A 21,253-nucleotide genomic window follows, 5' to 3' on the forward strand; every position below is an offset into this window, starting at 1 on the left:
GGCCCGGGCCCCCACCTGCACTGGCAGGCCCAGCCAGGGTCAGGGCACAGCGATGCCTCGGAGGTCACTGGGGTCAGGGCCAGGGGCACGCGCCAGCCCCTCCCAGGGCACACGGAGCCGCCCGGGCATGTGCCCTGAGCCCGTGTGTGCACACGTCTCGCACCTGCGTGGCGGGTGTGTGTGCACGCGTTCTGTACCCGTATGTACACATGTGTCTGTATGTTCTTGCGTGCACATATGTGCTACGTCTGTATGCCAGGTTTGTATACAGTGTGGGATTATTTTGGTCTGGGGGCCGCAGCCTGTGGTGCTCAGGCTTCCTCCTGGCTCTAGGCTCAGGGGTCAGTCCTGGCAGAGCTCAGGGGACCACATGGGTGCCGGGAAATTAAACCCAGGTCGGCCGTGTGCAGGCAAACACTTTATCCGCTGGACTACGCTCTGGCCCCACACACGTCAGGAGTATGTGGGGTCATTTATGTGCACGTGTATCCTGTGCCCACATGTGCATTCGTGTGCCCTGCTTCCCAGGAGTGTACACGCGTGTCTGTTGTTGGTTACACGTGCTCACACGCCCCAGAACCCACCATCCTGCCTGTACTTCCGCCGGCCGACCCCAGGGGGCGCTGCGCTGTGGTTCCCTGGCGGCCCCGCCCTGAGGGGGATGTGGAGTCCACAGGAAGCCCTGAGGGCCCTGAGAATGTCCCTGGGTGTCCCGGCCCCCCCCCACCCCGCAGCCCTGGGCCTGCAGGCTGGGCGCCGTGGGGCGCCTCGCGGCGGGGGGCTGTGTTCGGGGAGAGGAGCACCTAGGGTGGGCTGGAGGCGCTGGGGCGCGGCGGCCAAGTCTGGGGGCCACACCCTGACTCAGCAGGAACGTGGGCTGGAGCCCCGGCCCGGCCTGCCAGGTGCTGCCCCGCTGGCTGGCCCTGGCCCGGCCGGGTCAGGGCCGAGCATCTGCGGCCCCCGACCTGGCCCCCCGCGCCTGCGGCGTCCGTCCGGTCAGCTCCGCGGGCCGCCCCGCCCCACCCCTCCACCTGCTCGGGCCTCTGCCCGCGGGACGGGCCGCGCCCGGGACACAGCTGCCCTCCCAGACTCTGTCCGGGGCAGGCGACGGGGCCCCCTAGAGGCCGGGCGCACCGCCACCCCCCCCCACTCCCCCGCCGGCCGCCCGCCGCCCCATCTGGACCGTCTGGGCAGGGTGCGGAGTTCCGGGCCGGCGGCGGCGGCTCCCGGAGCAGGCCGCAGGCAGCTGGGCCGGCTGGCCGCGCTCCAGAGGCGCGGAGCGGGTTAAAGTGTGCGGCGGGCGGGCGGGCGGCGGCGGCGGGCGGGGGAGGCCGGTGCAGCCCCAGTTCCTCCCTGTCTGTCTGACAGCTATAAAGGCGGCCGCGCCCGCGCTCCGGCCACTGGGCTGGGCGGCTCCCCAGGAAACCCGCTCGGCGCTTTGAAGCGGGCGGGAGGCGGCTGGAGGCACAGGGGCTGCCCACACACCTGGCCGGCCCGCCCGCCCGCCCGCAGCCCCTCTCTCCAGGACGCCCTGCTGGCCTGGCCAGGTAGGCACCTCCAGCGGGCACCCCCACCCCACCCCCTGCAGCCAGCCCCGGCCGCTGGGGGGCACCAGGACCCCCGCCCCTGGGGGGGCTGTTAGGTAACAGGAGGAGCGGTCTGGGGTCTCGGCCCCCTGGCAAGGGCAGCGAGGGTGGCCCCCGCGTCCAGCCCTGCCCCTGCCAGCACCGTGCATGGTCTTCTGCAGGCAGAGGGTGGCGGTGGGACCCCGGGGTGGGGGCGTCCAGTCTGGACCGCAGCCAGCATGTCTGGGCGCCTAATGGAAACCAGGTGTGAGGCCGCACCTGTCGTCAGCCCGCAGGCGGGAACTGCCTCACCAGTTGGCCCAGGGACCCCGAGGGGCTCGGGGAGGGGCCGGCGGGAGGGCACTGGGCAGCTGGGGCTCCCAGGTTGTCCTTTCTGCTTCTGGAGTTCTGGGGTCACCGCGGTTCCCAGGAAGCCTCCATCTGGCCAAGGGGCAGGTGTGGGAGGTGGAGGCGGCCTCGGGGGCCGGCCCCTGCTCGGCCACTTGGGGGTGGCCCCTGCTCGGCCACCTGGAGACGGGCCCCTGCTCGGCCGCTGGGGAGGGGTCCCTGCTTGGCCACCAGGCATCGGGTCCTGGTCACCACCTGTGTTAGGCGTCTGGGGCCCCTCAGTGGGCCCTGGGCTCGAGGCTGGCCCCCAGGCCTCTGAAGGCCTCCCCCCTCCGGGATGGGGCTCCACCTGGGGCCACGGGCTGCAGACCCCTTGGCTCGACCTGAGTGCTCTTGGGGGGCTGACTTGGAAGAAAAGGTCTCGGGGCCCTGGGCTGGCCACAGCCCACACGGGTGCAGCCGTGCGCCCCCCGTCCTGCCCCAGCACGGGGAGCCTGGGCCGCTGAGGACCCCGCGCGTGGGGTCTGTCGCTGCAGCACGGTCGCTGGGCCTGTGCCCCGGGGCCCTGGTGGCCAGGAGGCTGCCGTGACTGTCGCCTGTCTTCCAGGATGGACGCCCAACACTGGCCTTCCCGCTGGGCCTGGCTCCTGCTGGCCGAGGCGCTCGTGGCAGGGGCCGTGGTGACCGGGGCGGGCGCAGCGGTGAGCGGGAGCGGGTTCCCCACCTGGGTGGGCGCCAGCCTGGGGCAGGGGGGGAGAAGGTGGCTGACCCGAGTCCTGCAGAGGCCAGGCCCGACCGCAGGCAGGTGTGATCCGACCCTGCCTGCAGCTCCCGGAATGTTCCAGACTCGGGAGCAGGGAGGCCTGGGAGCTCCCTGGAGACCAAGGAGGGCAGAGCCCGGGGCCGAGGCCCCTCAGTGGCCACTGTCCAGCCGCCTGTGTCCCGTGTCCTGCAGGACAGCCGGCCGGAGGGGACAGGCGACACGGCGGCCGCCTGGTGGGGGGAGTGGACCAAGTGGACAGCGTGCTCCCGCAGCTGTGGCGCGGGGGTGGCCTCTCAGGAGCGGCACTGCCTGCAGCAAAGGTGGGCCCCGGGGTCTCGGGCCGGGCGGGGGGCTGCGGGGGGCCGTGCCCCTGCTCAGGATTCTGCGGGAACGCAGCTCCTGCAGAATGTGGTCTGGGGAGTGGGGTCCCCGGGTGGGCTACTGTGTCCCAGGGCCCAGGGCAGCAGGACACACCTGGAGGGCGTCTCCTCGAGAGACCGAGCTGGGGGCATGGGGCGAGGCCCAGGGGGCAAGTCTGACGGGCGGAGGCCCGGCCACGTCCTCGCGGTGTGACTTACCCGCGTCACTCAACCTCTCTGGTCAACAGCTCGTCCTCAGCCGACGGGGCTGTGGCCCACCCACCCGTGAGGCCGCTGGCAGGGCTGGGGGTTCAGAGGGAGGGGCCCTAGGTCCCCCACCAGAGAAGGGTGTGGGGGAGGAGCCCTGCGGCCGGTCCCCAGACCCGTCTCTCCCCAGGAGGCTCTCGAGCCCAGGAGCCGGGAACCGGACCTGCTCGGGCACGTCCAAGCGGTACCAGCTGTGCCACGTCCAGGTGACGTTCCTGTGCCCTCTGTCCCCTCTGTCCTGCGCTGGAGGAAGCCTGGGCCCTGGGGAGCTGCCTTGATCCCCCGTCTGCCGCCCGTCGCAGGGGCACCATCCTCCCGGGGGGGAAGGGCTGGACCCCGCGTCCCGCAGCCGCTCTGCCCATGCTCCGGGCTCCACCTCCTCCTGGAAGCAGGGGCCGGGCTCTGCGGGTGTCCTGGCCCGGGCTGGCGGCGCTGTTGGGGGGTGTGCATCAGTGCCCCCGCACCCCTGCTGTGTGGGCACGTGAGGGGAGGGCCAGTGTGGGAGAGACCCCGCATGGGGTCGGACCCTAGGGGCCTGCCACCCCCTTGGGCCCCCTCTGTGACACACGGGCCCCGGGGCTCTGCCGTGGACAGGAGGCAGCCCCGGGGGGCCCCGTCCCACACTCTCCCTTGCACCGGGCACTGCGCGAGCCAGAGGCTGGGCTGGCCGCAGCGTCCTGCTCACTCGGGGCCGTCCACTCTGTCCAGGACTGTCCACCTGACGGCAGGAGCTTCCGTGAGCAGCAGTGCAGCGCCTTCGACTCCCGCGTGTACAACGGCCGCACCCACCAGTGGAAGCCCCTGTACCCCGGTACCCGCCCGGGCGAGGCAGGGCCGCCCACTGCCGCACGCGGGACGGGGGGGGGTCCGCGGGGGCCAGGAGGGGTGCGGGTCAGGCCCGGGGCACTCAGGTCACAGGGAGGACCTGGCCTCACCCTCCTGGGCGCCGGGATCAGTCTGGGGTCAGCGCTGGGTGCCCGGGGCCGGCCCGCGGGCGCTGGCGCTCCTCACCGGCTGGCGGCCGCCCGTGTCCCGCAGACGACTACGTCCACATCTCCAGCAAGCCCTGCGACCTGCACTGCACCACGCTGGACAGCCAGCGGCAGCTCATGGTCCCCGCCCTGGACGGCACCTCCTGCAAACTCGGCGAGCTGCGAGGGGTTTGCGTGTCTGGAAAATGTGAGGTTGTTAAACATTGTAGCACCAGTGCCCGCCTCGCGCTCGCCCTGGCGCCCGCTGTGCCGCCCGGGCGCCTCCAGCAGCCCTGCCCGCCTCCTCCCTGCAGCCCATCGGCTGTGACGGCGCCCTCTTCTCCACCCACACGCTGGACAAGTGCGGTGTCTGCCAGGGGGACGGGAGCAGCTGCACCCACGTGACGGGCAACTACCGCAAGGGGACGCCCCACCTTGGTAAGAGACCCCCGCCCGGCCCCCGGCACCAGGGTCGCCACGGCCGTCCCTTCCCCGCCGGGCGCCTGACCCTCCCGGGCACTGCTGAGAGGCAGCCGCGTGGGCAGAGCTGGGCTGTGACCCATACTGGGCACCAGGCGGCAGGACGGGGTCCCCTGCTCGGCGGGGAACGGGCCGCACCCCTGCCTAGCTGCTGTGTCTGGCCGCAGGGTGCCAGGGTTGGGCGTGAGGGCCAGAGTGTGGGGGTCCAGCCCCTCCCTGAGTAGATACTGCTCTGACCCGCCCCTCGTGATGGTCCCTGATGACCCCGGGGCAGAAATGAGCACGTGTCCGGGCCTCAGTGTGCGCCCAGGGCTCAGGGTGCGGATGCAAGGCTCGGGGTTCAGCCCGGCACCTCGCCTGCAATGCCGAGAACTAAACGCGGCGAGCAGCTCCGTGGGCGGGTGAGCGAGTGTGTGTGGCGTCATGCGTGTGTCCGTGTGCAGCCTGTGTGCTCTCGCCAGTGCGTGTGTGCGTGCATTCTGTGTGCGTGCGTGCGCTCTCCAGTGCCTGTGGCTTGTGTGCGTCCCTGCGTGCTCTCGCCCGTGTGTGAACGTGTCAGAGCGTGCTCTCACAGTGCGTGCGTGTGTCGCGGACTGCAAGTCCCCGAGCAGGAAGCCTGGGGCTGAGCAGTCCACGGCCTCGGTTCCCTAACCGAGCTCTCCCATGTGACTGGATGGAAGCACTTCCCCGGTGCAGATGGGGAAACTGAGGCCCTGGCACCTTTAGAGGTCTGGCAGTCTGTGGGGTGCCCCGGGAGGGCCTGGGCAATGGCATCTCTCTGGTGCCTCCGAGCCCGGTAGGCAGGTCCGGCCAAGCCGGCCCTGGGGTGGCCCTGATTAGGGTCTGGGCGAAGCTGCGGGGGCTTGAGGGGGGCGCTGTTCCAGGAGCATCCCTCGCCCCTGTGGGGGCTGGTTGAGAGGTGGCAGCTGGCACCTCGGCTCACCCCGTCTGACCTTCAGGCTACTCCCTGGTGACCCACATCCCGGCCGGGGCCCGAGACATCCAGATCGTGGAGCGGAAGAAGTCCGCAGACGTCCTGGGTGTGTACGGGGGCGTGGGGCCGCGCTGGGACCGAAACCTCTTCCTGGGGACAGCTGCCCGGGCACGGGGCCTGGACAGAGCTGCTGCCCGCAGAGCTGGGCGCGGCCCCGCGCGTGCTCGGAGCCGGGTGCGCATGCGCGGGAGGGCCGAGGGCGGGGGCGGGGGTCGCTGCTCTCGCTGCGGCGCGTGTGGACCGCACCTGGGGCCTGGGGGTTCTGTTACTTCGCGGAGGCTGGGAGCAGACAGGTGTATGTGTGTGTGGGGGGGTGTTTGTCCGGCCTTGCCTGTGCCCGGGACCCGGGAGCCAGGTCTGGCGGCGGAGGAGGGGAGAGGGGAGGTGGGGGGCTTTGCTGCAGGACCTGACCCGGGAGCACCCGGCCCGGCAGGCCTGCTGTGCGCGGAGTCTCCTTGGGGTGGGGCGGGGCCGGGGGTCTCACTGGGCGGGCTGGGCCTGATGCCACCCACACCCTGCCTGGCACCTGCCCTGCCCTGCCCTATCCCGCCCTGCACCTCCCCTGCCTTGGCCCGGCCCGGCGACTCTCAGCAGAATGTGGGGCTCCGTGAGCGTGCGCAGGGGGTGGGGGTGGGGGTTAAAGGCCACCTGAGGTCGGGGTTCCGTCCCCTGTCCTGGCCCGGGGCCGCCCAGTGAGCCCACCCCATGCGGGCTCACTCCCACCAGCCCTGCCAGGCCCCTGCGGGGTGGGCGCCCAGTGCGGGCACCTGCGGACAGCTCCCCGGGGGCTGCCCCTGACCCGCGGCCCTGTGCTCACAGCCCTGGCGGACGAAGCCGGCTCCTACTTCTTTAACGGCAACTTCCGGGTGGACAGCCCCAAGAACTTCAACATCGCGGGCACCGTGGTCAAGTACCGGCGGCCTATGGACGTCTATGAGACGGGCATCGAGTACATCGTGGCCCAGGGCCCCACCAACCAGGGGCTGAACGTGATGGTGCGTGGCTGGGGAGGGCCCAGGACAGGGTGTGTGGGGACAGCGGTCAGCGGCCACATCGCAGCCCAGGGGCCAGCCGGAGCTGGAGCCACGGCGTCACTGCAGATCCCACCCGGGGCGCCTCCCGTGGACCCCAGTCTCCGTCCTCCCAAGCCCTGCGGTCAGCGCCCCTGGTGGGCACGAGGGGCAGAGAGAGCCGGGCAGGCTGACCCGCTGCCTCCATGGGCACATGCTCCTGCCATGGGCACTGCTGTAATCCTGCTGCGGCCTCGGAGGCGCTGGCCGACTCTGGCGGGGCAGCAGAGGCTTTGTCCAGCGGGCCCAGGACAGTTCCGGGCTGCTGTGCAGGCTGGGGGCAGGCGGGGTCACGCCCTCTGAGCTGTGTGGTGGCCAGGGTCCTGGCTTCCTCTAGAGAGGCCTGTGGGAGCAGCGCCCAGGTCACCCATGTCCCTGGGCGTCCAGTTCCGCCAGCACGTGAGGAGTTACTGGGGGTCACTGCAGTGCACGTCAGGGCTGCCCTCCCGGTCCCCGCCGGCCCCTGGCCCAGGGCTCCTCTGGTCCCAGAATCGAGGGGACCCTGCACTTTCCATCCTTCCTTGGAGTCGCGGACACCAGTTTCTCCTGGCCCAGGGTGCAAGGCAACTCGGGAGCCCTGAGATAGCTTCTTCTTCTTCTTCTTTTTCTTTTTGGGTCACACCCGGTGATGCTCAGGGGTTACTCCTGGCTCTGCACTCAGGAATTACTCCTGGCGGTGCTCAGGGGACCCTATGGGATGCCGGGGATCAAACCCGGGTCAGCTGTGTGCAAGGCAAACGCCCTCCCCGCTGTGCTATGGCTCCAGCCCCTGCAATAGCTTCTTGAGGGAGGCGGGATGCTGGGGGTCCCGGGGTGGGCCCAGGAGAGCTGCAAGGCAGATGCAGGGTGGTGGAGGGGGCCCAGGGGTTCTGCACCAGGTGTGCTTGCCTTGGGCGGGGGCCGGACCCTGGGGAGACTGTTACCTGGGGAGGGTGTGACCCTACAAAAAGGTGATGGTGGGGTGCCCCCACCCCCCTGACTGGGCATCATGCCTTCCCTTTGCTCTGGGGTCTCAGCTGCTCTTTGCACTCTGGGGTGTTTCTGAGAGTCCCACTGAGAATGGCTCTTGGCGCTGGTCTGGGGGGGCTGCACGGAGTCACGTGACCCACCTCTGGTTTCAGGGTCCCATTGGTGTCTGGGCTGTGCGTGTGTCTGCCCAGCCCGGTGCTCCGTGCCCCGTCTCTCCCTCCTTTGTACCAAAGACAAGGGCCAAAGAGAGAGTGTCACGAGTAATATTATAACGCGGCCAATCTGGGCTTGATCCCTGGTACCCCACATGGTCCCCAAACCCGCCAGGAGTAATTCCTGGGCACAGAGCCAGGAGTAAGACCTGAGCACCGGCAGGTGTGGGCCAGAAGCAAAACAAAACAGGTCCCGGAGCTGCGTTACCTCGAGGTCAGCGGAGATCCGTGCCCGAGTCCTGGCAGCCCTGGATGTGGCCATGAGCGTCAGGTTCAGGAGGCTGGGGTGTCTCCTGATGGGGTGCCAGCACCCCCGGCCCACAGGTCCTGCAGCTGCAGTGCCCCAGTAGGCCAGTCCACGGGGAGAGAGCTTCTGCTTCCATGGCTTGGTTCCGGACCCAGGAGAGAGCCTGTGGCCCCACCAGGTCCGAGGTCTGCCTTCCTCTGGCCAGGGGGGCACGCGGGGAGCAGGGATGGCCTGGCCTCTGCCCTGTGCCCCAGGGACATCCCCGTGCAGGAGGTGCGCCCTGTGTCCTGTCTGGGGAATCCATTGCACGGTCTCTGCACGCCTGCCCGGACAGTGTCCCTGCTGGCAAGGGGTGGCAGGGCTGCCTGCTGGGGCTGAGGCAGCGGAATCGCCTGTGCCCACCACAGAGGGGCGCCTGGCCTGACCGCCTGCCCCTGAGGCCCCTCCAGCTGCGTGCCGTGTGCATTGGTCAGCATTCCCAGGAGGGAGATGCTGTGCCCCCAATTCCTCGTGATGCCAGGGGCGCCACTATCCCCATCCCTTCAAGGGGGTACCCTGACCTTTCCCCTCTGGACCCAGAAACAGCAGAGGTAGGTGGGTTGGTGTATCTCCCAGGGGCACATCCCCTCACCCCTCCACCCCTGCCCCCTGGAATGCACCTGAGTTACCTGGGCCTCCAGTGCCAAGTCTCCCAGCCCAAGGCTGATAAGGGAGATGCACGTGGAGCGGAATGTGGTCCGGGTGGCCTCCACTTGCTTGCTCTGTCCCCAGGAGCTGGCTCCACCCCTGGGAGCTGCTTCCTTCTGAGTTGGCTCCGCCCCCAAGAGCTAGCTCCACCCCCGAGAGCTGGCTCCTCCCTGAGGTGTGACTCCACCTCTGAGAACTGGCTCCGCCCCTGAGAGCTGACTCCGCTACTGAGAGTTGACTCCGCCCCTGAGAACTGACTCCGCCCCCGAGAGCCGCTCTGCCCCTGAGATCTGACTCCAATTCTGAGAATTGGCCCCGCCCCTGAGAGCTGACTCCACCTCTGAAAGCTGACTCCACCTCTGAAAACTGGCTCCGCCCCCGAGAGCTGACTCCGCCCCCAAAAGCTAGCTCCACCCCTGAGAGCTGGCTCCTCCCTGAGGTGTGACTCCACCTCTGAGAACTGGCTCTGCCCCTGAGAGCTGAGTCCGCTCCTGAGAGCTGGCTCTGCCCCTGGGATCTGACTCCAATTCTGAGAATTGACTCCGCCCCCGATAGTGGCCCCACCCCCGAGCTGGCTCCGCCCCGAGAGCTGGCTCCGCCCCAAGAGCTGGCTCCGCCCCCGAGAGCTAGCTCCGCCCCCGAGAGCTAGCTCCGCCCTGAGAGCTGGCCTGCGTCAGTGCCCTGGAGGACAGGCACAGTGCTGTTGGCCCGCCGGGGTGTGTCCTGTCTTAAGGGATCAGCACTTCAGTCTAAGCGGGATGGAGCCAGGTAGCCAGTGTCAGGCTGTGGAAGAGGGTGGCACTGGCTCTGCCCAGCACACGGGAGGCAAGGACATCAAGTCTCACCCAGCTGTTGGGCAGTGGCTGCAGCCAGTGGGCTGGCCCTGGGCCCCTGCACCACCGGCAGAGCATGGAGGGGCCAGCGCCTGGAGCTCTCCTGGGCCATAGGGTGCCCCCATGCCCTCCTGGCCCCCGATGCTCTGAGTGCCAGTTAGAGGTGGTGGCCTAGGACCCAGCCCAGGACCCAGCACGACCAGAGACACATTGGGCATGAACAGGGGACCAGGCAGCAGCTCTTTGAGGGGTCCTGGTTCTGGTGGCCATGGGGCCTGGGCGGGGTTGGAGCTCTGACCCATCCAGATACTTCTGAGGGCTGGACTGAGACGGACCTGCCTTGGGTCCACCTGCCTGTACCCCGAAGCCTTTGTTCAGTGGCTGTGTCCGGCCGCCAGCCTTGTTGCTTGGGCATGAGCCCCCATGGATCTGAGGCGTGTTGGTTCTGTGCCCGCAGCTCGGACCTGGAGGGTGCCCCCTCCCCTGTCCCTCTCCGGCGTGTGGGTGTCCCTTCTCTCACTGAGGGAGCCCCCCGCACCTCTAATCCCTGAGAGCATTTCCAGTCTTCCCCAGGGTCCTCTGACCTGGAACCAATCACGGCCCCGAGTGTGACTCGTGGCTCTCCCGGGGCTTCCTGACCACCGGGCCTGTCCTGCAGTGATGGCCGTCTGGTCGACCCTCCCAGCCAGGCCCCGTGGGCAGTGCTCCATCTGCCCCCAGCCTCCCAATGGCCTCACTCCAGCCCGGCGCTGCCCTAACCCCCTGGTGTGCCCCATCCCATTGGCCTGCACTGCCCAGGCCCCACCCCTGCCTCACCCTGCCCTGGCCCTGCCCACCCTTGGCTCTGCCACCCCCGAGACACTCACCCCACCACTTGGCTGCCTCTGCCCTTGCTGCCAAGTGCATTTTCTCGGACCACACACATGTCCATTCCCCGTTCCTGGGTGAGCTGGGCCCCGGGCAGCAGGCCCAGAAGGGTCCTCGTGTCCACTCTCTGCTCCTCCTAGGGACGTGTTTGTGAGACACCCGGGGACCTCCAAACTGGCCTGCTACTGCGATAAGGTGGTGCCTGGCCAGCCGGGATGTCCCCGGCCTCTGCAGGGCGAGCCCCGGGCACAGCTCCCTCCTGCTCCCTCCTGCCCTCCCACCCGCTCCCCAGTCTCGCGCCTTCTCCTGTGGGTCTTACTGGCGACCAGTGGAGGTCCCCTGCCCCCTGCCCCTCTGGGACGATCTCCTCACCCCTGCACGGGATCTTGCTTCAAACCCCACCTGAGAACCCCCTTCTCAGGACTTCTGCAGGCACTGATCTAGAGCCACATCTTTGCGGAAGGTTCTGGAACATCAGGAGAACCCCAAAGCTTGGGGAGTTGAGCAGAGACCGAGGCCCGTCCTGCGGCAGCTTTGCGGCTGGCCAGCGCGTGGGGCCTGCAGCACGGAGTGGGCTCGCGCCCTGCACGGCAGCATGGCACTCAAGGACGTCCCTCGGGGAGGGCAGGGCTGGGCCCGGGAGCGGGTGACAGGCTGCCTGCGGGGACTGAGAGGGCCCCTTCTCTGCCCCCAGGTATGGAACCAGAACGGCAGGACCCCGTCCATCACCTTTGAGTACACGCTGGTGCGGCCGCAGCCCGCCGGCTACTACAGCTTCCCGCCACCGGGGCCAGCGCTGGCCGCCCTGCTCGGCCACAACGCCTCCCTCTACGGCCCGGCCGAGTCTCGGGGCCTGGACAAGCAGCTGCTGGGCCTGCCGGGCCCCGGCCTGGGGCCTGCTGCGAGCAGGGGCGCGGAGACCAACGAGCTGTGTCCGCTGGCCAGCGGCGGGGCGTGTGGGGGTGCCCCCCAGGGCAGAGGCCTCCGAGGTAATGGGGGAGGGGAGCCCTCCTGGGGAGGAGCTTCAGGGAGGTCGGCAGGCCAGGAGGGCAGAGGGGTGGGCGCAGGCGTCGCTCCTCAGGCCTCTGGGGGTCCTTGGACCCTCGGTGCGGTTAGACCTGGGAGAACCGCTTCCTGAATCGGGGAAAGGCTGAGACCCTCGGGGTCTCCGCAGGAGGTGCCCTCTGGGCAGTACTGGGGTGCTGGGATGATGAAGTTCTGGGGCGCAGGGCTGCTCCGCCAGGGTGCCGAGGCCGGCCGGGTCCTTCCTGCCACTTCCAGCTTCTGGGGCTTTGTTCTTGCCTGGGGGCACGCCCGGCTGTGCCCAGGGACGGCTCCTGCGGGGCCGTGTGGGGGGCAGGGCAGCTGTGTGTGAGCACCACCTGCCCGCGGTGCCGTCGCTCTGGCCCCGGCGGGGACTGGGGTTGCCTTGCTTGTCTCCACCGCATGGTCTCGGCAGCTCTGTCTCCCCCGGGGCAGGGGAGCCTTCTGGAAACTTCCAGCTCTGTTCTGCTCACCATCGCGGAGGGGGGTGCTGAGGCGGCTTCTCTCCCCACAGACGGCAATGTCACCGGAGCTGCCTCGGGGGACTCCCACCCACCCTCCCGGGCGCCCCCCTCCGCCAACACCATCTCCGAGCCGCGGCGGGCAGAGCCGGAAAACAGCATCTTTGTGCAGGCGGCCCCGAGGAGCGCCCCGGCCGAGGGCCTCCCGCTGGATGCGGACGGCCCCGAGGGCCTGTACCTGGAGCTGGGCAGCGACCGCGTGAGCAACTCCTCCTCCGAGGCCCCGTCCCCCAACGCCAGCCTCCCCGCTGCCGCCACCAACAGAACCCACAAGGCCAGGTAGGGGCCGCCCCACGGCCACCAGGGCTGCGGCAGAGGTGAAGCAGGGCCCGGGGCTGCCGCCCTTCCTGAGCCCTGCCGGGAGTGACGGCAGAAACAGTCGCAGCGCAGACCACGGACGGTGACAGTAACAGTCGGCAGGACCGTGAGAGTGGCAACACCTAGACAGTTGTGGTGTGAGCAACTGGGCAGTGACAAACACATTCATTGACAGCAGGGACACCGGACAGTGACAGCAGGGACACCGGACAGTGACAGCAGGGACACCCGGACAGTGACATACAGGGACACCCGGACAGTGACAGCAGGGACACCCAGACAGTGACATACAGGGACACCCGGACAGTGACACCCGGACAGTGACGCAGGGACACCCGGACAGTGACAGCAGGGACACCTGGACAGTGACAGCAGGGACACCCGGACAGTGACAGCAGGGACACCCGGACAGTGACAGCAGGGACACCTGGACAGTGACAGCAGGACACAGGGACAGTGACAACCAGGGCTGGTCTTCACATTCTCTCCTGGGGTCTCAGGTCCAGAGGCAGCTGGGAACAGGGGGGACGGTCCCTGGGCCCACAGCCTCCTGAGGCCTCTGCCTTAGGCTCCCACTGCCCGGAGCTGGCGGGGGGAGTTGGAGGGAGGGGTGGGGAGGGAGGGCTAAAGGAGGGGTGCGGGCCTACCAGCTATGATGGGCGAGGTGGGCACCCTTGGTCTTGCTTTCCGGGGCCCCATAAGCCTTGGGTGGTTAGGACATTTGTGGGGTGCTGGAAGTTGGGTTCACCTAGGAGATGGGTACCAGGGAGCTCCTGAGCTGGTGTCCCTTAGGTTCTTGGGAGATCTGGGCACGGGGTGCCAGGGCGGGGGGCCCAGACCTTCCCGCCAGCCTCTTCCCAGGGCTGACCAGGCCCAGTGCCCAGCCAGCTGCCTGGAAGCTGCAGGGGGCTGCAGGCTGCGTGGGGGGTGGGCTCCGCTCGGGGGCGGGGTCTGTGAGAGGCCTCTGGGGTGCACTTGCCCATGTGACTCTGCTTGCCGCTCCGACTTCTGGGGGCACCTTGGGGGTCCTCTGAGAAGGGCGCGTCTGTGGGTGGCCCAAGCCGACTCCCGGGGGGCGCAGGCTTTGCACAGGGACTCGTGCCACACCGAGGGCTGCCCCAGTGCCAGCGTCTGACCCGCCAGCAAACAAAGCACTGGTGGGCGCACGGGCGCACGGGCACACGGGCACACGGGCACGCGGGCACACGGGCACACGGGCACGCCGGCACACGGGCACACGGGCGCGCTGGCACATGGGCGCACAGGCACACGGGCACACGGGTGCAGGTCAGCAGACTCTGGTGGCCAAAGGTGCTGGGTGTGGAGCCACGTGGCACAGGATTGACAGTGGCCAGGGTGCCACTCTCCCCGCCCTGCCCCTCATCTCCTGTGTCCCTGGACATGCCGTCACCCTCTCTGGCCTCAGTTTCTCCTTTCAAGTGGAAGAGCTTGTCAGAGAGTCCCTGAAGCCTGTGACTGGATGGGCCCGCGGCCGGAGCCCTGGGGTCTGGACACCCCACTTTGTTTGTTGGGTTTTGGGTCCCAACCCAGTGTTCAGGGGCCTGCACAGTGCTTGGGTGGCCCCTGGCTCCTGCATGTGGAGCAGTGCTCACTCACATGCAGGTGTCCATGCACACGTGCACACACACATGCACACACACATGTACACACCCACCACACACACGCACAAACAATGCACGCACATGCATGCACTCACACACACATGCACACACACACACATGCATGAGCTGGTGCACACACAGACTCCTGCCGGGTGTCAGGACGGTGACACCCAGCTTGGGGGTGGGGCCAGACGCGGCTCCTCAGAAGAGAAACTCCCCCAGCCCCGGGAGGCTGGCAGGGACGGCGGAGCCGGCAGACCCAAATAGCCGTGTCTGGCGTTGTCCAAACACAGGAAGTCGTGTCTGCTGGGGGAGGGCGACATCAAAGGGGCGGGAGCGGGGGCTGTGTTCACCCAGGCCTCCCCAGGGAGGGCACAGCCCCTCGGAGCCGGTCCCCCGGGCGCCTGCCACGGGGGGGGGGGGGGCTGCCGCCTGTGCCGCCAGCAGGGGGCCGCTCGGCGCTCCCCCCCAGGAGGCGAGGGGCCCTGACCCCAGGGAGCCCAGCGGGCGCGTGGGCGGCGCCTCCAGAAATACTCCTGGGCCCGGTTATTTCCAGCCGCGCTCTGGGCTGAGTCAGGCTGCTGCCGCGAGGCGGGGCTCGTGTCTGCCCCGGGGCGGTGGGCGAGGGGGAGGCAGGCCGCCCGCTGGCCACGGCCAGTGTGGCATGGCCGCCTCCACCCCCACCCCCTGGGCCGCCCTGTGGCCTGTGGCCGGCCCCGGACGCGGTCCCTGTGCAGTGTCCCCTGTCCCCTGCCAGCGTCCCCAGAGTTCTCTCCCTAATGCCGTGCGCTGGGTGGGCCTCCCGAGTGGCCGCCCCCCGGGACAGATGCCCGGGGCTGGGGTCTCGCTCGCCGTCTGCCCGAAGGACTCGGAGCGGAGCGCGGTGCCCGGCGTGGGAAGGGCAGCAGAGCCCCGGGGCCCTCGGGGCCACAGCCCCCCCACGCCTGTGTCAGCCAGGGGCACGGCCGGGTGCAGGCGCTGGAGGGGACACCCCAACCCGGCCCTGCTGACCCGAGAGGCCAGACTCGCCCTCCTCTGGACCCGGGGGGCTGCTGGGCTGGGGAAGCAGGTCACCGTCTGGGCCCCCCTTTCCGAGGGGCTGCTCCACCCCACTCTGCACGCTCGCCCCTCCTGGGGCCTTCTCAGGCCGTCTCCGCCCCCTCAGGCCCAGGCCCAAGGGGCGCCGTCCCGGCGTGAGCCCGGCAGACATGTACCGGTGGAAGCTGTCCTCGCACGAGCCCTGCAGTGCCACCTGTGCCACAGGTACGGCCGCGGGGGGGGGGGGGTTCCCGCCACGCGCCAGCGCTGCGGCATGGGCCGGGTTGGGGAGGGGGCGACTCGTCCCCGCTGGTCGGAGGGGTGCCCCGCCCCCCGGGGCTCGTGGAGGGCACCCTGTCCCAGTGCGTACCCCACCCACTCGCAGCTGGCTGGTGTGCCCAGGCCGGGCAGCCCGTGGGCAGCAGGAGTGGCCGGCCCAGAGGGGCTTGGGGGTTCCACACTCTGACCCCCGGGGGTCCTGCCCTTCGCAGCACGGCAAGAAATATGACAAGGGTGGGGAGGCGGTCAGAGGCAGCAGGACTCCCGCCTTGTCCTTTGGAGCTTTTGTCCTTGACCCCCCCGGAAAGGTCGGATGGACGGACAGAAGGACAGATACAGACCAGCTCTGGCCTGGGAAGTGTGGGCCCTTGAGAGCCCAGTCTGCAAAGACCCACACAGGCCCAGGGTCACTCTGGACACGGCCGTCCCTCTGCCCCCTCCCGGATGGCCAGCAGCCCTCCCAGCCCTGGCTGCTGGGGACGCCAAGGCAGGGCCCTAGGCCATGTCAGGCCCAGTGGTTGGGGCACTTCCAGTCGCCACGGCCCCAGGGACTCCTTGTGGACAGCAGAAATGCGGGGGTCTCGGTAGCCGCCCCCACTGCCCCTGCCCGGGCATGCCTAAGAGGAGAAACACCCCAGAACGCAGTGGGCTGAGCTGCACTCAACTCCCTTTTGGGGGTGAGCGTGCGGAGGTCTGGGGGTGACAACCTTCCCAGCACCCCGGCAGGACAGGCAGCTGGGCTCGAGCTCGCCAACCGGGAGCTGCGGTGGGGCAGGGAGCAGCCAGGTGTGAGGGCCGGGGAGGATGGCCCACCTGTGTCCCCTCACCCCCCCAGACGCTCTCCCAGCCAGCCATCTGCTCTCTCTGTCCACCATGAATTTATTCTAGCCCACCACCCATCCACTCACGTGCCACCCGTCCACCCATTTACCGCCCACGCACCATCCATCCACCCATCCACATGCACACATCCTTCCCGTCCATCATCTGTCAGCTCACCACCCACCCGTCCACCCAGCATGCACCCATCGACCCACCCACCCACCCGTCCACCCAGCATGCACCCATCGACCCACCCACCCACCCACCCGTCCACCCAGCATGCACCCATCGACCCACCCACCCACCCACCCGTCCACCCAGCATGCACCCATTCACCCACCCACTATCCACCATCCATTTGCCCATCCACATGTACCCATCCTTCTGCCCACCCAACACCCAGCAACCCAGTCATCCCACACACACGCCTACCCACCATCCACCCCTCCTGCCCTCCATCCATCTGCCCACACATCCATCCTCCCTCTGTCCATCCACCCCCCTCTCATCACTCGAATCCATTCGCCACTCACCCTTTCCTCTGTATACCCGCCCTCTCCCCTCCGCCCACAGGTCATCTCTCTCCATCCAGGGCCCGCCCACTCACTCACCATGCGTCCCCCCCCGCCTCCCACACTCCCCTCTCGCCGCCCTTCCGCCCACCAGCTCACGCCCATCAGTCACCCTCCATAAAGGGGTACCGGGAAGTGGCTGAGTCAGAGGGAACCAGCGACACCTCTGCCCTCGGACTGCCTTGTTTCTATTCAAAGCCCGAGTGGACGTGAATGTCCAGGCTGACTCCGGGGCTGGAGGCGTGGGCGGGGAGAGCGCAGCGGGGCCCACAGGGACCCCCGGGATGCTCGGCACAGTCCTGCCAGCAGGCTGCCGCCCCTTCCTTGTTTGCAGATGTGGGGGTGGCTGGAGGCTCACGGGCCCTCCCCTGTCCTGTGCCCAGGAGTCATGTCGACCTATGCCATGTGTGTCCGCTATGATGGCATCGAGGTGGACGACAGCTACTGCGACGCCCTGACGCGCCCCGAGCCGGTGCAGGAGTTCTGCGTGGGGAGAGAGTGCCAGCCCCGGTAGGAGGCTGTGCGCGGCCCGGGCCTCCCCGGCGTCCGTCCTGGGATGGGGGGGGGGGCCTCTCTGACCCATCTGGGCCTGGGGAGGGTGCCCCAGAAGGAGGGAACCAGCTTCCTGGGCGCCGGGACATGCTGGAAGGCGGGGCGGGGGAGGGGATGCTGAGCGGTGCCCCCTCCCCCACACAGGTGGGAGACGAGCAGCTGGAGCGAGTGCTCGCGCACCTGCGGGGAGGGGTTCCAGGTGCGCATCGTGCGCTGCTGGAAGATGCTGTCGCCCGGCCTGGACAGCTCCGTGTACAGCGACCTGTGCGAGGCGGCCGAGGCCGTGCGGCCCGAGGAGCGCAAGGCCTGCCGCAACCCCGCCTGCGGGCCGCAGTGGGAGATGTCCGAGTGGTCAGAGGTGGGCGGGGCGCGGGCCCTGGGGCAGATCCCCAGTGGGAGCGGTGGGGGGGCGTGTGGGCGGGGGGCGGGCCTGGCCCCTCCCCCCCGTGACCCTGCCCGCCCGCTGCCCGCAGTGCACAGCCAAGTGTGGGGAGCAGAGTGTGGTGACCAGACACATCCGCTGCTCCGAGGACGAGAAACTCTGCGACCCCAACACCAGGCCCGTGGCGGAGAAGGGGTGCACGGGGCCCCCCTGCGACCGCCAGTGGACGGTCTCTGACTGGGGTCCGGTGAGCAGCTGGCCGCAGGCCGGGGAGTCGGGCCTGGGTGGGTGGAGCTTGGGGCATAGAGACCCCCCCCCCGCCAATCTCCCCGTTATTCTGTCTTTACCCCCGGCCAGTGGCCCGTCACTCTTGCCTGGTCTGTCCGTGTCCCCCTCAGCTGCATGGGGCCCCCGGGGGGCTGGGTGCACCCCGTCCTTCCTGTCCTCCCGGGCCCCTGGCTGGGGCTCTCTGGGGGCGCCTACGGAATGTCTGTAATTGGAATAGAAAGTGTTAAAGGGGGTCGCCATGGCGGCTGCTCCCCCCTGATGGCCAGGCCAGGGGGTTCCTGGGGGCGCTGGTGGGGCGGGGCCAGGGGCGGGATGGGACCTGATGGGGCGGGGCCAGGGGCGGGACCTGGAGGGGCGGGGCCAGGGGCGGGACGGGACCTGATGGGGCGGGGCCAGGGCCAGGACCTGCCGGGGCAGGGCCAGGGGCGGGGCTTCACGGGTGGGGCGGGGCCAAGGGCGGGGTCGGGGCGGGGCCGCGCGGGGCGGGGCGGGCCTCCCTGACCCTGTGCCCCGCAGTGCAGCGGCGGCTGCGGGCAGGGCCGCACCATCAGGCAGGTGTACTGCAAGACAGCGGAGGGCCGCGTGGTGCCCGAGTCGCAGTGCCAGGCAGACGCCAAGCCCCTGGCCATCCACCCCTGCGGGGACAAGAACTGCCCTGCCCACTGGCTGGCCCAGGACTGGGAGCGGGTGAGTCCCTCCCCCGGGGGCTGGCCCCGTTCCGGACCCCCAGGGCCCCCGCGGCTGGAGGGCGCCCCGGAGTGGCCCCGCCTGCGCCCCGCTGACCTCGGACCCCTTCCGGCCCCAGTGTAACACGACGTGCGGCCGCGGGGTGAAGAAGCGCCTGGTGCTGTGCATGCAGTTGGCCAACGGGCGGCCGCAGGCGCGCAGCGGCTCCGAGTGCGGCCTGGCGCAGAAGCCGGCCGAGGAGAGCACGTGCTTCGAGAGGCCCTGCTTCAAGTGGTACACCAGCCCCTGGTCCGAGGCAAGTGGTACCCCAGTCCCTGGTCCGGGGCAAGTGGTACCCCAGCCCCTGGTCCGGGGCAAGTGCCCCTGCATCCCCACCTGGGCTTTCTGCCCTGGGAAAGCGGAAACCACCTCCTTCAGGAAGTCCTCCAGGATCTTCCCCTGCTGAGCTCAGCCTCTACTACTCACCTTTGCACCTCTCCCCCTCAGCTGTGTTTCATCATAGGGCAGGGTAAGGTGTGGAGGGCCCGGAGGTGCCCACCCAGGAACAGCGTCAGCCCAGCGTCACCTGGCGCGCCGTTCTCTCTGGCCCCGCGTCAGCCTCCTCTGCCCCCTCTGGGGGCTGCTCCAGCCCTGAAGGCGGCCCGCGCCTCCCGCTGCCCCAGCTGGGCCACCCCTGGGCTCTGCCACTCCACTGGGCAGCAGCCCTGCTCCACCCGCCGCGAGACGGGGGTCCTGGGGTGCAGGCGTGGATAGGAGCACTGTGGGGTGGGGCCCCCGTGCCAGTGTCGTCCTGCCCAACTCCCAACTCTGAGGATGACACTGGGGCCCCCGGAGCCCAGGGTGCCTCAGACCCCCTGCCGGAGTCCAGGTGGGGCCCAGGGAGGGGGGCTCGGCCAGGACTCCCTCCTCTCGCCCACGCGCCCAGTCCCTCTCTCCATCCCCCTCCCTGCAGTCGGGCTGCCCGGAGGGAGTCCTGGGGGTCAGGGCAGAGCCTGAGAGAGGGTCGGAGGCCGGGTCAGGGCCCCGGGAGGGCCATCCGGGGCCAGGCTGCAGCGTGGAGACGGGGAGGGGCGGGCAGGGGCGAGGCCGGCACGCGAGGGGCATGCGCCGGGCACTCTCCCGCCGGCTCCTGGGGTGGCCCCGGGCGGAATGTGAGGGGCTTCGGAAGACGGGGACAGCCTGCCCCGGGGGTCTCCCAGGCCTGGTCGGAGACCCCCAGCAGAGGATTCGCGCAGGTGGGGCCTCATGCTGCTCCCCTCCCCCAGTGCACCAAGACCTGCGGGGTGGGCGTGCGCATGCGGGACGTGAAGTGCTACCAGGGGGCTGACATCGTGCGCGGCTGCGACCCGCTGGTGAAGCCGGTGGGCAGACAAGCCTGCGACCTGCAGCCCTGCCCCACGGAGCCCCCAGGTGAGGGCGAGGCGCGGGGGCAGGCCGGGCCCTGCTCTGCGGCGAGAAGAGCGAGGGGCTGGACAGGGACTCGGACCGGCGCACCCGGCCGCGGGTCCAGGGGCCGCCCGTGACCTGGGCACCACCCGCGGGTCATGGGGGGGGAGGACCGGGCAGGAAAGGGCGCGGTGGGACGGAGCCCAGTACCTGTTCCTGGAAGACCAGGGCAGGTCTGGCTGTGCGGAGGGCGCGCGCGCGCGGTGCGGGGTTGTGTGTGCGCGGTACGGAGGACGCACAGTGCGTGATGCGTGGTACGGAGGTTGTGCGTGCGTGCGTGCGTGCGTGGTGCGCGGTGCGCGTGTGCGTGCAGGGGGCTGCCCCGTCCCCTGATGCCGCTGCCCGCCGCCCCAGACGACAGCTGTCAGGACCAGCCAGGCACCAACTGCGCGCTGGCCATCAAGGTGAACCTGTGCGGCCACTGGTACTACAGCAAAGCCTGCTGCGGCTCGTGCAGGCCCCCGCACTAGCCCCGCGCCGGGGACGCCACAGACACCTTCCTGCTGAAGATGCCGCCGAGGACAGCCCCGAGCCCGCCCCCGTCAGTGGGCCTGTAGGGGTGTGGGGTCTCGAGGAGCGGGGACGGGTCGTCTTTGCCCCCGCGTCCTGACACCGGGGCGCCCATCCTGCCCTGCGTTCCCCGTGTGCCAATAAAGTGTCTCGGGGACTCCCGGCTCGGCTCCGTGCAGGGGAAGGGCCCGGAGAGCGGCGGGAGGAGCAGGTGCTACAGAGGCAGGGGTGGGGGCGCGGGGTCCGCCCGCCCGCCTCCGGGGGCGCATCCCCAGGCAGGCCTTCCAGGGAGGTGCCGGCTCCCACTGGGCAGCAGGGTTGTGGGGGACAGAGTGGTCCCGGGCGCCCAGAGAGTCTCCGGGCACAAGGGGAGGCAGGTGCCGGCCTAGGCTGCTTCCCAGGGGTGCTGCCCGCTGGCCCCAGAGGACCCGACACAGCGGGGCGGGCTGCACCCCCTCCTGTGCACCCTGCAGGGGGCATGGGTGCAGCTGGGAGCCCCCGTCCTGGGTGATACCAGGCAGGCAGCTGCCACCTGGTGAG

At 69.8% G+C, this 21,253-nt stretch overlaps 1 protein-coding gene across 1 annotated transcript; it reads left to right on the plus strand.

The window, feature by feature from the left end:
* Positions 1 to 688: 688 nt before the first annotated feature.
* Positions 689 to 20,872, plus strand: ADAMTSL2 (ADAMTS like 2). Its single transcript, XM_055133026.1, has 19 exons — positions 689 to 1,547; positions 2,521 to 2,614; positions 2,869 to 2,996; positions 3,433 to 3,508; positions 4,011 to 4,113; positions 4,341 to 4,486; positions 4,588 to 4,711; positions 5,713 to 5,793; positions 6,567 to 6,742; positions 11,327 to 11,621; positions 12,191 to 12,476; positions 15,303 to 15,400; positions 17,232 to 17,358; positions 17,545 to 17,758; positions 17,874 to 18,029; positions 18,587 to 18,757; positions 18,876 to 19,052; positions 20,023 to 20,167; positions 20,558 to 20,872. Exons 2-19 carry the CDS (start codon positions 2,522 to 2,524, stop codon positions 20,671 to 20,673), a joined length of 2,712 nt encoding a protein of 903 aa, XP_054989001.1. The 5' UTR covers positions 689 to 1,547; position 2,521; the 3' UTR covers positions 20,674 to 20,872.
* The last annotated feature ends 381 nt before the right edge of the window (positions 20,873 to 21,253 follow it).

Source organism: Sorex araneus, chromosome 1 (genome assembly GCF_027595985.1).
Source record: "Sorex araneus isolate mSorAra2 chromosome 1, mSorAra2.pri, whole genome shotgun sequence".
Classification (NCBI taxonomy): domain Eukaryota; kingdom Metazoa; phylum Chordata; class Mammalia; order Eulipotyphla; family Soricidae; genus Sorex; species Sorex araneus.